The sequence below is a fragment of the Topomyia yanbarensis genome, chromosome 2 (genome assembly GCF_030247195.1).
Source record: "Topomyia yanbarensis strain Yona2022 chromosome 2, ASM3024719v1, whole genome shotgun sequence".
Lineage (NCBI taxonomy): Eukaryota > Metazoa > Arthropoda > Insecta > Diptera > Culicidae > Topomyia > Topomyia yanbarensis.
In genome coordinates, this window is record NC_080671.1 from 422654680 (window position 1) to 422666900 (window position 12221).

At 38.4% G+C, this 12221-nt stretch overlaps 2 protein-coding genes across 3 annotated transcripts; one reads left to right on the plus strand and one right to left on the minus strand.

Annotated features, from left to right (window-relative positions):
- The first annotated feature begins 1234 nt into the window (after nucleotides 1-1234).
- Nucleotides 1235-3667, plus strand: LOC131685249 (nibrin). 2 transcript variants are annotated; one of them, XM_058968844.1, is made up of 3 exons: nucleotides 1235-1352; nucleotides 1411-3407; nucleotides 3492-3667. In XM_058968844.1, exons 1-3 carry the CDS (start codon nucleotides 1325-1327, stop codon nucleotides 3549-3551), a joined length of 2085 nt encoding a protein of 694 aa, XP_058824827.1. In that variant the 5' UTR covers nucleotides 1235-1324; the 3' UTR covers nucleotides 3552-3667. The 2 variants fall into 2 exon arrangements, with proteins under 2 accessions (XP_058824827.1, XP_058824826.1); XM_058968843.1 differs by having other exon boundaries at nucleotides 3521-3667.
- Nucleotides 3658-5014, minus strand: LOC131685250 (uncharacterized). The gene is made up of 2 exons (XM_058968845.1): nucleotides 4831-5014; nucleotides 3658-4773 (listed from the first exon to the last, which is right to left on the minus strand). The coding sequence occupies exons 1-2, from the start codon at nucleotides 4907-4909 to the stop codon at nucleotides 3668-3670; spliced, it is 1185 nt and encodes a 394-aa protein (XP_058824828.1). The 5' UTR covers nucleotides 4910-5014; the 3' UTR covers nucleotides 3658-3667.
- Between the last annotated feature and the right edge of the window lie 7207 nt (nucleotides 5015-12221).

Genomic DNA, 12221 nt, shown 5'->3' on the forward strand with positions numbered 1-12221 from the left:
TTAAATCTGCTGCGAATGAAAAGTCTGCGTCCAACAGTTTGAAAACAGTAATAACTATAATATCTATTGTTTGTAGTGCAAATACTATTGTAAAATTCTATCCGGGCGGTGCTTCCAATGCATTGATTTCACCACAGATAACAGACATTTAGGCTAGAACAAAACGCCTTCAAAAACCTGTGTTTCATTATTGCCATCTGCGCAATTGTCTACTACACGTGTTTGACAGCTGAACTCTAACTGCATTGTATCGATCACTGCGCCATCTACAAACGTGTTTCAGACGTCTGATTTATTCAGAATTTCGATTCAAATCGAGCCTAAACGTCTGTTATCTGTGATTTAACCATCTGTTCTAAATATCTGTTTTCTAGATTATGTTATTGTTTATCATTTTAATAGTATGTTTTCTGTATTTGCTTTCTATTCGTGTTTCAAATAGACGCTAGCTCTAAAAATGTAAACACTTTTTGGGCTTGCTCAGAAACGCAAAATAATAGTGTTTTCAGTTTGGAACTACCGTTAATCCGGCGCTAGCTTAGTCTCGTCACTAAGATAGTTTTGAATTCTGATAAGAGGATTTTGTGCTCTTTACGCGCAAATGTGGTTTTAAACTATTTTATCCCTAGTGGAGAAAAAATAGTTTCAACCTTAATTTTTCTCCACTAAGGGCCGATTTCGTCATCCTTGCTTTCAAGAAAGTTTGAATTTTCGTAAAGACATAAAGCAATGATTTTGTTACATCAAAGTTATGGTATTTTGATAGTACACTTTTCAGTGAAAAAATCAAGCATAAGTTTATAAAAATATATTGATAATTGGGTCATTAAGCGCTGATTTCTTCACCCTCGCTTAGCGCTTAAGCCAGGTTTAAATGTACTGGTAAACCTGGTTTAAAAGTTAAGCGAGGGTGAAGAAATCGACCCTAAATGAGAAAAAAAATCTTTTTTTTTATTATGTACATCGATAAAGCTGATTTTCGTGATTACAACAATATTCTTTTTAACTCAGGAAACGTGAAAATAAAATTTAAAATATAGAAATATGTTGACAATCTTGATGTGACACTATCAAAAGCATTTGACATATCGAATATCACGACAAATGATGCCCTGTCAGAAAAAATAGTACGTGTTTCCCGGTTTATTAATACGATTTTTTGTAAAATAAAAAGGTATGGCCCCCTTAAACAGCCTTTTTCGCAATTCGAGGTGAATGTCACTTAAGACCTTTTGAATTAATACATTTGAAATTCTAAAGTACTTTTCGTTACATTCGTGTTTATACTTGTTTTCATTTAATGTAATGTAAAAAATATTCAATTATGTGGTTTCTGCAAAACTTAAACAGTAGTAAGTATCAAAAAAATCTTATTTGAAAATTCGACCGCACTTATTTTCTATTTAACAGCCACCATCTACTACATCCGACCAGAAAAGGCCAAACACACGGTTAGCCGTTCGGTGGGTGAACTTATCATCCAGGGTGATCAGTCTATCAGCCGCAATCATGCATTTCTCTATCCGGAACCAAAAACTCTGAAAGTAGTCGATGCCGGGTCACGCTATGGGACGTTTTTGAATGAAGCCATCGAAAGTAGTAAGGGTAAAATTCCGAATGATGTGCCAATTGAGCTGAAGGAACACGACAGGATTCGCTTTGGAATGTGTCAAAGTGTGTGGCAAGTTTGCCGGGTCGAATTTACCTGCATTACATCGACGATCAGTGTCAGTCCACCGCTACAGGAAGCGTTGCGGAAGTTAGGGGGTCGAGTGGACGACACCTTTCAGCGGGATGTGACCCGATTTCTAATTATGAAATCAATTACCACTACGACAAAACTGTTGATGTGTTTGATTGCACAGATCCCTGTCGTTAAGCCAGAGTATTTTGAGAAGTGTGTATCCGCTGTTGAAACTGGTTTACCTTTTCCCGATGCGGATCGTTTTGTTCCAGAATTCACAGAATCGTATGTTAGTAAGGAAGGAATTAATTTTACCAAAGTTCCCGGCCGAGCGTCGTTGTTTACCGGATTGGTGTTTGTTTTTGTGAAAGCAAAACATATGAGTCTGTACGAGAACATCATTAATCTCGCGGGTGGCAATTGTATTTCTCCGCAAAAGCGAAAAATTGCCAAATCTTTTTTTACCGAGCCGCATGTTATTGTGGTGCAACCTTTTACGGATTCTATGTCGCAACCTTCATCGCAGGCTGTTGAGGAACTGACGCAACTTGTGACGAGCGCTGGAAGACGGTTGATACCGGATGCAGAAATTGGACTTGCTATTCTGGTTTGTTCCTTAGAAAAATATTGCAATCCATTGTACAAGTTCACAAACATTTTGGATTTGGAGACAGTCTCATTTAACACTCATACTGATATACTAGCAAAAAACAGCGTAGATTTACCGGAAGCGCTAACACCCACATGTACTAAGGAGAATATCTCGGTTCCAGAAACAGAATCGCGCGATAGTTCTCAAAGCCTTAACACTCCCAAAAGTTTGAGCACAAACACGACGAATTACAGCGATCAGCCGCTCAAAATATCGGAGGTCGTTTCGGAGTTTATCAAACCCGATGAACCTTCAACAGTTGCACCTATGAGAAAGCGGAAACGAGTAGAACCCGCGGATAATCTAGTCAAAGAAGTAAAAAAAGTCCGTACTAAAAATGTTGAGTCAGAAGTTCCGGCAGATTTACCGGAGCAGGTCGAAATTTCTGAGATATCTGCTAATCGATCAAGCTCACAGTCATCTCAGATGTCGGGCTTTTTGTCAGTTAATCATGACGAAGCGACAACACAGAACCCGCCGCCAGCAGAGCAACCTAAAAAACGCCCATTGCAGTTAATGCTGGACGACAACGGTGATGATTTGTTCAATTTTGGAGAGACTGGTTCGAAGCGAACCAAACGACAACCAACACTAGCAGAATCGTTCAGCACTTCTCAATCCGTACGAAATCGATCAACTAGAAACAGTCACACTCAGAACACGGAAGAGGACCTATTCTCTTTCGATGAAGGCAATTCAAAAAGGTCGAAAAATAAGTCGAACTTAGGCACCTCTGACGAAAGTTCCAAAAGATCAACCTCAGTGGTGAAAAGTTCAACGGCAACCAATTGCTCCACAAATTCATCCTACAAACAATTCATCAAACCAATCCAAATTCCATCTGAGGGGTGGCTTTCATCTACATTTTGTGATCTTAGCATTAAATCCCAGCATGACGGAACAACCAAGATCAAAGAAGAACCAGATGGCGATGATCTCGACAAAAAAACTCGTGTGTGGATTGATGGAATGGAAGCCATGTTCCAGGTGCGAGTTAAAGCAATGAATTTGACCTCGCATCGGTCGGGTTTGGAGGGTAACGAGAGTCGAGGTTTCAAGGCTTTTGTGAAGGTAGGTTCGACACTAGTATAGTCAAATCATTTAGTCTTGGGGAAACCCCACAAAATTGATCCTTTCTCAATCATTAATATTCAGACCCGCATTTGTTGTCTTTTCTCTTCCAGAAATATAACTACAAACCACAGCAAACGATAGTGAAGACAAAACCCGTTTGTGTATTTGACAATACCCAAGAAGATCACTTTTGAAATTTTGCCGAACACAAATCAAAAATAAGCTTCAAATATAATGAGAAAGCGGATTGTTTCAAATTATCGTTTTATTTGCTTTTTGGAACTGGTTTTCTTTTTACCCACTAGAGCTTCTAGCTCTTCCGTGAAAACTCTCACGTAGTCCCCAGTGGACATTTTGCCGCTCTCCCTCATCATACTGGACGCAAAAGCATTGAAAGCTGCGGAATTCACTTTACTGGTTAGTGCGCGTGGCAGATCTTGTTTGCGTTTTTGTTTTTCCTCCTCCAAGAACTTTTTCACGTCAAACTTTGATTTCAGACGTTCCACTGGTCGCCAGTCGATCTGTTTTTCCTTCGGTTTCTTTGTTTGCCGAACAACTACCTCACCGATATCAGATTTGATATTTTGCATTAAAATCGTCCTGGGAAGCGATGTTGCGGAATCCTTCGTCGCGGAAACTTTCGAGTCAATGCGAGCATCTATCTTTCTGCTACTAGAAAGATCCTCTTCCTCGCCAGTTAGCAACAGGAACAGGTCAGTACCAGGCCGCAGATTAAGTACTGTCGATTGATCCTCCCTTATCACAATTTCCTCAGTCCAATCATCGCCCATCCACGCCACTAAATTATCAGGCAACGCCGCAGCACCTTTCGAAGGCCACTCGTTCCCGTCATCAGCTAGTAACATTCGAAGCGGAAACAGCTGATTGTAGAATTTCCCTATTTGTTGACATATATCTCTAGATTTGTACCATATTTCCGCTAACAAGCACAAAAACATCGAACTAAGGTTAAAGAAATAACACGCCGATATAAATCTTATATAGTATTTGGCAGCATCTTTTGATAGAACAACAATCCTGAAGAACAGTTTTGCTAGGCCTTGAAGACGTATCAGTAGAAAATCCAAGCTGGCTCTCGTTGGCAAGTCCACTGTTTTCTCCAGATAGTTTACATCGGGCATCATACTGACAAGGTCGGTCAACACGCGAACAATGTCCACACTGCGAAAGCGAAGTAAAGCTTGGTTAAGCCGTTTGAGCAAACGGAAACCGTGCATATTGTAGAACCGATTGTTCCATCGGATCGAAAAACGGGAAACGTATGCGGCTGCCTTTTCGAACGATTGTAGCGATTCGAAGTATCTTAACGCGGTGGATAGAGCCGTGCATAGGGCACGAATATCTGTGAAAATTTGCGTAAGTTTGAAAAGATGCTATACGGAATTGTAGAGGAATTTACCTTCTTTACAGTGTTTCGTCTTGCACTTAAACGTAATCAGCACGGGGGGAGCTAAATCTCGTTTGTTCCACAATTCCATTTTTGTACAAGATTAGATGTAAAAATATTTATAAAATTAACCAAAATATACACCAAGTCACGATATTCAAATCGGCAACATATGTCATAACATATAAACCCACGTGCGCGTGCTTAACGGGCGGGCTTGGCAGAAACAACGGCAAGAGCTAACTTCAACTCACATGTACATATGTATACACTCAACAAAACCTATAGGGGCAGACCACTTATTGTGATGCATTTTCAAAAATTATCGAAATTAAATGGATTTTGTTCTACATATTAAATTTAAAATGCAGAGCTCTGCAAAAAATCCACATCGAACGGAGGGGATCAGCGTACACTGAGAAACAAAAATATGCATAGTTAGCATACTTTCTATTCCCGTCTCTTTTATTCTGATGTGATTTTTATATGCATTTTGACCATAACAAAACTGGGATGAGTCAAATGAAGTCAAAAATGGCTAGTTGCTGGCTAACGAGGGGCAATTTGCCAACTCGGATGCGCTAATTGCCCTTCATGGGCTATTTCAAATGCAATATTTGGATGATTTGCCGCCGTCTTTAAATCGCCCACGGAACACGCCAATTAATCGCCGTTAGTTGCCTAATATGAGAATTACAATTAATACTTATTTTCGGATTCATTATCTACTCACGTAAACACCACCAAACTGTTCGAAGAATCAATGGTTAAATTGATATTGCACACCAAAACTTACCACAATCTGACGTTCATTAAGATTTTGGGTCAGAGATCTTGTTCCACTATATTTACACACGATTCCACAATTTCCCACATTCATTGGCTTCATTAAGTACACGAAACAAACAAAATTGAAGCGAGAACATGCCAATCGTTAAAAAACAATTTTAAGCTTAAGCCAAACATGAACCGCCATGTTGGAAAAACGAAAAAAACAACCAAGTCCATTTCAGCCGCCAGAAAAATATTATCTAAGTATTGAAATTGCCTTTAAATCGCATTTGTTCCTAGGGGCAATTAGCACAGGCGAGTTGAGTCAAACGTCAAACTGTTTAAACCCAGTCAAAAAGGGCCTGATATGAAAATTAAAAATAGTAATTATTTTCGGATTCACTATCTACTCACATAAATTTATCGGTACACTAGGTAATCACCACCAGACTATAGGAAGAATCGATGGTGAAATTCGTATTGCACACCAAAACTTACCACAATCTGACTTTCATTTAGACTCAGAGATCTTGTTCCACTATAATTACACACGATTCCACAATTTTCCACATTCGTTGGCCAAATTAAGTGCACTAAACAAACAAAATACAAGCGGGAACACGCCAATTGTTTAAAAAAAAACAATTTTAAACTTAAGCCAAACATGAACCGCCATGTTTGAAAAACGCAAAAAACAACCAAGTCCATTTCAGCCGCCAGAAAATTTGTCTAAGTATTGAAATTGCCTTTAAATCGCATTCGCAAATTGCATTTGTCCCTAGGAGCAATTAGCACAGGCGAGTTGAGTCAAACGTCAAACTTTTTAAATCGCCTGAGCATGTTCGTCCGCATTTTTTTGACATTAAAAATGTCTTACTCCACTATCTGGGGCTAGGTGTCATTCTAAAATCTAAACTATCTCCCATGCAACGAAACTATGTAAGGTTTGCACGCTTATAACTCCGATATTACTAGATGGATTTTAATCATTCATACACCAACCGATTCAGAAACACCTAACTTAAATATTGGTAATAATTTAGTATCTCCCCAATAAAAGTAGACTTTTGGAAATTGATAAAATTAAAAAGTTCACGAAAAACGGGAAAATTACCATTCGTGAGGCAGATTTCTCAGACACAGCCGGCATTAGAGGGCACCTTAGTCGCTCAATCACCACGAAAAGTCATAAATAGAAGCGACGCATGTCCGTTTAAATCAGAGATGCCAGATTTGCAGACAAGTCTGCAAATTCGCAGACTTTTAATTTAAGCTGCAGATTTTTCGATGACGCAGATATTTGCAGATTTTCTAGTTTGGTTGCAGATATTTGCAGATTTTTTAGTTTTATTGCAGATATTTGCAGATTTTTGAATATAGAGGCTTTTGGTTACACTAGCTTTCCTGACATTTTTTGTTCTTCCCAGACTTTTAAAATTATTATTGCAGACATTCGAAAAAAGTACCTGGCATCTCTGGTTTAAATCAGTTGTTGCTAATATCCCATACGAGCAACATCGTCTCCGGGCGATGCAATAAGCGCTATCGATTTTCGGTAACGTTGGCATTTGCACACACTCGCACCTAAGTGACTAAACCACATACGTTTAGTTTATAAATAAAGGTGACGCGTACCCGTTTGAATCAGTTTTTGTTCTTATGTCGAACGGGTAAGATCATGGCTGCAGCGTCTGGGTACTACAATAAGCGGTAGACGCTATGCATTTTCGGCAGCGGTGGCCGTGTGCGGATTTTTCGGCTACCAGCGCGGTGTCACAGAATGATTTGCAAATTGGGTGGGAGGGGTGGTTTGGTTTTAATTCAATACGGTGTGTGCTGCTTAAGAGTGTTGCGTTTGAAAAAAAATATATTTATTTTTATGCGTGCGTGTGCGTTGTAACTTGTTAATCCATGTTTACGGCGCTTTGTAGCTGCGTAGGGTAAAGAGCCTATTGGTTTTCATGTTTCATATTTCGGTTATATGTTTTTTATGAGTAAGGCATCTGATAACGTGCTTCTGTAGTTATTGCACTGTTCAGCTGCGTAGTATTTTATATAGGACACTCAGGTTTTTTACGCGGATTTTGAAATTTACGCGGTTTTTTTAAATTTGCGCGGTTTTCATTTACACGGCCTGTATCCCCTGCGTGAAAAATCTGAGTGTAATTGCATCGAAAACAATCACATTCCCAGCAGAACTTTTTGTTTTCTAATTTTAAACACTTTTGTTTCGTACTGCACACAACGGAAAATTTTAAAACAGAACTTACCGTCCCAGCAGCAGTTTAAGCGGGTGTTCTTTTTCGATTCAATTTCAAGCCATGTCTTAAGCGTTACTGGACTTAAAATTGTTTTCCCAGTTTATCCAGTCAGAATATCTGTCCTACCCTATGTATTTAAAACACAGTTCTAATTGCGTTTTAAAATATACAACAAATAGAACGGTTGGGTATACTAATTTAAATTTTAAAATAAATCTGTTTTAAATTATGAAACAAACCGCTGTACTGAAGATATAATTATGTTAGTCCTATTACCACATAAAACACCTATATCACATAAAACGCTGCAGAATTGGTTTAATAATGCAATGTTTACACTACAGAGTTATAACACGTTTTAATAATTAGCAACAAGAAAAATGTCACCAAGATAGCATAAAAACCCGTTTTAACTGGTAGTGCGAACGTTGTATAACAATATAATTTATCAAATAATTTCATTTGTTCAACCACTAATCGATCAAGAAATACTTAACCTTAAGATTGTTTACTTAAGTTCATTAGTACATTATTGAAAATTTAAATGGAAAATGAAATTTCATATTTCATGGAGAATCTGTATATTTCCGTTGGCGGGCGTGGGCTTCTTCATCACAGCTCTCAACACGGAACTTTTCTTTTGAATATATTTTCTGGACAGACCAGCCTATTTTTACTAGATGGATCAGCCAAATAATGCCAATCACCTAGTGAGATACTTGATTAATTAATAGATTACCGTTAAAAGACCTTCAATAAATTATGTTTTGATGGGGAGGGTATATAGCAAATTGTAACATATGAAAACAGGCGAGTGAACAAGAACGTGAGTCGATATGTGTGATAGATAAAATTTATTTGCACGCTCTTGAAAAAAAAGCTACATTTTTAATGTCACCGTGGTCGTGTCCTGTACATAACCCTTTAATTTTTTTTGACAGGGAATCGACTGACCATGTTCGTCCGCATTTTGACCGGGTAGTTTGCAGAAAATAATGTTGCCAAACCATTTTATTTAGTTGGGATAAGATGGCGAGTCTTTATTCAGTAGTTCAACGTCTTTAGTGTACATTTTGAAGTTAGGCCCTTTTCAACTGTTTGGCTAACATGCGAAAGATTTTAGAAGAGATTTCCCGACGAGAAACTACCAAAAGTTGAGCTCTTTTGACTCAATCTCGGGGTATCGTGGAATAAGGTAAAATTAGGTAAACCGTGTTGAAGGTAATTTCCCTTTAACCACGGCAAAAACACAACTCATTGACAGGTTTTTTATACTCAACCTTGAGTTAAATATGCCTAAATTTAAGTTGAATCTACCTAATTTTGAGTATACCTCAAACAACTCAAAAGTACCTTATTCCATGGAAGGCCTCGACTGAGTCGAATCTCTCACTTTGTTTTTGACAACACTAATAAGTGCGAAAGCGACGCAAAACCAGAGTTAAAAATAATCGAAGCTCTCTTTTGATGACTGAAAATGAACCTGTGCCAGGGCCTACTTCGATGCGTTTGATTCGTTGCTGCACGGTCGCTTCGTGTAATAATCGGAGGCGAATGAAAATGTGCATTGATTAATGGGCGGTTTGTTCGTTTGACGTTTTCAGCTGCGTCACTGAATATTGAAAATGAATGCGGCTGAATATGGTCAATTTTCATTCAATGAATTTGAATATTTTTAACTCTGCGCAAAACTCAAAACTACCTAAATTTAAGTTAATGTTTGTGGCACTAAAAACTGGATTCTAACCGCACTGCGCACTTACCATTCTTCCATTTAATTCTTCTCATAGACTGGTTAGTTCGACTGGTTCGTCTATGAAAGTACCATCTCTATCACTTGAAATACATGTTTTTTGACAGCTCGCAGTTTTAAGATCACTCGCACTTTGAAAGTGCGGAGTCCAGATTGGTAGGAAGCGCGCAATAAAAGAATTTATTCTGCGGGTTGTTTTATTTTTCCGCGCGGAGTTTCCTCAAATAGCTCTGCGACAAGCCTCCCCGGTCAAACCATTCGGAATTTGATTCGGAATCCTGAATGGAGTCATTATGGATTCCAAATCAAATGCAACAACCGATTCTGAGTCGGAATCGGTTGTTGCATTTGATTTGGAATCCATAATGACTCCATTCAGAAATCCGAACCGGTTCCGGAATGAGTTTAACTGGGTCCCTCCTCATGTTCGATTCAAAGAGAATAGGGAAAAAAACGAAGAATGAAAATCAGTCAAAACGGCAACACTCCCTTTATGATGATTTTAACACTAGAATTTTGGCAACCGCTTCCACAGGCAGCACTTTAAATGACTCCTATTATATTTTGAAAACATACCGTACGTCGATCTTGGATTTGTTTATCAAAAGATGTGCATTTCGAAACAAAGAGATGAAATAATTCTAAAGCTTGTTTTTACTCATACATATACTCTAGAATGCACCTTATAATCACGATTGAACTAAATTCTGACGGAAATTCAAATTTCTTTTTTAATAGATGTACAATACTTATCTCCCCTAACTCAGGCATGAGTAATGTTTATTTACATTGCACGATTGGTTTGCTCAATTAGGCAATCCATGAGACGTTTCGGATCGAGATGCATTATAGTAGAGGTGTTCACATTCGTCAAGTTTGAGTGTGTTGGTTTGTTGCTAGTGAAATTAATCATGGCGGCCCAGGACCGCGAAGCACATAATCAACAAACCGACCAATCGAAACGAAACTTGTAAGCACGTGGTAAAAATAAGTATGGCGTCCGGGATCGCAAAAGAGCAAATGTTTACATCACCAACCAATCAGAACGAAGTATGAGACCACGTGCTTCTGTTTTCTTCTTCATTCTTCTTGTTTGCTCAAAAAAAGTGACAGCTGATGACCACTTAGAAAAAAAATGTGTACACCTGTATACACCTCGGTTTCGGATCAGCTGATTATTTCTCGAGTACTTTTTCAAATGGACGTAAGTAACAATGAGAGATTCTCTTTGAGGTCTTTCTCTTCTGTTCATTACTCGGCCATTTCAACATTTACTACTCTACTCTTTGCATAATATTTTAGTAAAAACCGTCGGCTTTCGATATGTACTGGAAAATTAGTACAAAGTGTTGTAATGACGTCGTAATTAACGAAAGAGAAAGTAAACAAAGAGAGGCGCTCAATGTTACTTACGTCCATTTGAAAAAGTACTCGAGATTTCTTGTTTACTTATTCTGACGTTACTCCGAGGGGTGCGACGTCCGACAATATCGTTGATTCGATCCAACATCAAACGAATCGGACTAACAAAGTTGTTTGTCGGACGAGTTTTTCTGTTCGCAGGAGTACACGCCACCGAAAAACTACCTAAAATTCAGTACTTTTGACTCAATCTCGTAGTATCGTGCAGGAATGTAAAATTAGGTAAACCGTGTTGAAGGTAGTTTCCATTTAACTACGGCAAAAATAATAACTCAGCCTTGAGTTTAATTTACTTAAATTTAAGTTGAATTTACCTAATTTTGAGTATACCCCAAACAACTCAAAAGTACCTTACTGCACGGAAGACCTCGACTGAGTCGAATCTCTCGTTTTGTTTTTGACAACACTAATAAGTGCGAAAGAGATGCACAGTTCAAAAGTACCTAAATTTAAGTTAAAAGAACTTATTCTGTAAGTTATTTTACGGTTGCGTGTAGACTTGTTGACAGAACCCACCGCTGAATTGTCAAACAAACGTCTAATGGATTGCCTAATAAGGTATTTTTGGCTGCACACTATTCGTCTCTTTCCCTATTGGCGATTCTACGTTGAAACCGCTCGCAGATAGCGCTGGAAGGAAAGTGTTGCTGATTTTATTCTGTTCTGTCATAGTGCATATATTTTCTGTAAACATTGGTAAAAAATGACTTTTAAACACCAAATTACCGATCAATTTGTTGATAATTGCTTATGAAAATGGAGGAAAATCATCATTTTATCAGATGATGAGTAAACATCTTGCGAAAAGAGTGTAAAACATAGTGGTTTCTAATATTATTCGCAGAGCTATATGCGCGCTGTTTCGAAATGTAATTTGTTGAGCACCGTAGCCGCCGCAACAGCATTTCCCGTTCGTCCTAAGTTAAGCTAAACCTTCATGAGATGGTGCAAATTCATGAAACTCTCCAGATCACGCGAGGAAAGAATATATCCGGCTAATAGGAAAGTGTCAGCTTTGTATCATGCACAGCCGATCCTTCTCTCCGATAGTCTTCACTGAATCTCCTACGTAGTTCAAAATATAAAGGAGTTTGACATTGGTGCTGATTGGGTCTCGGTTTCGAGTTGGAACTTTATTTATGGAACGATTTTTTATAACCACAATAATACCCCGATTACATTTCGAAGAAATGTAT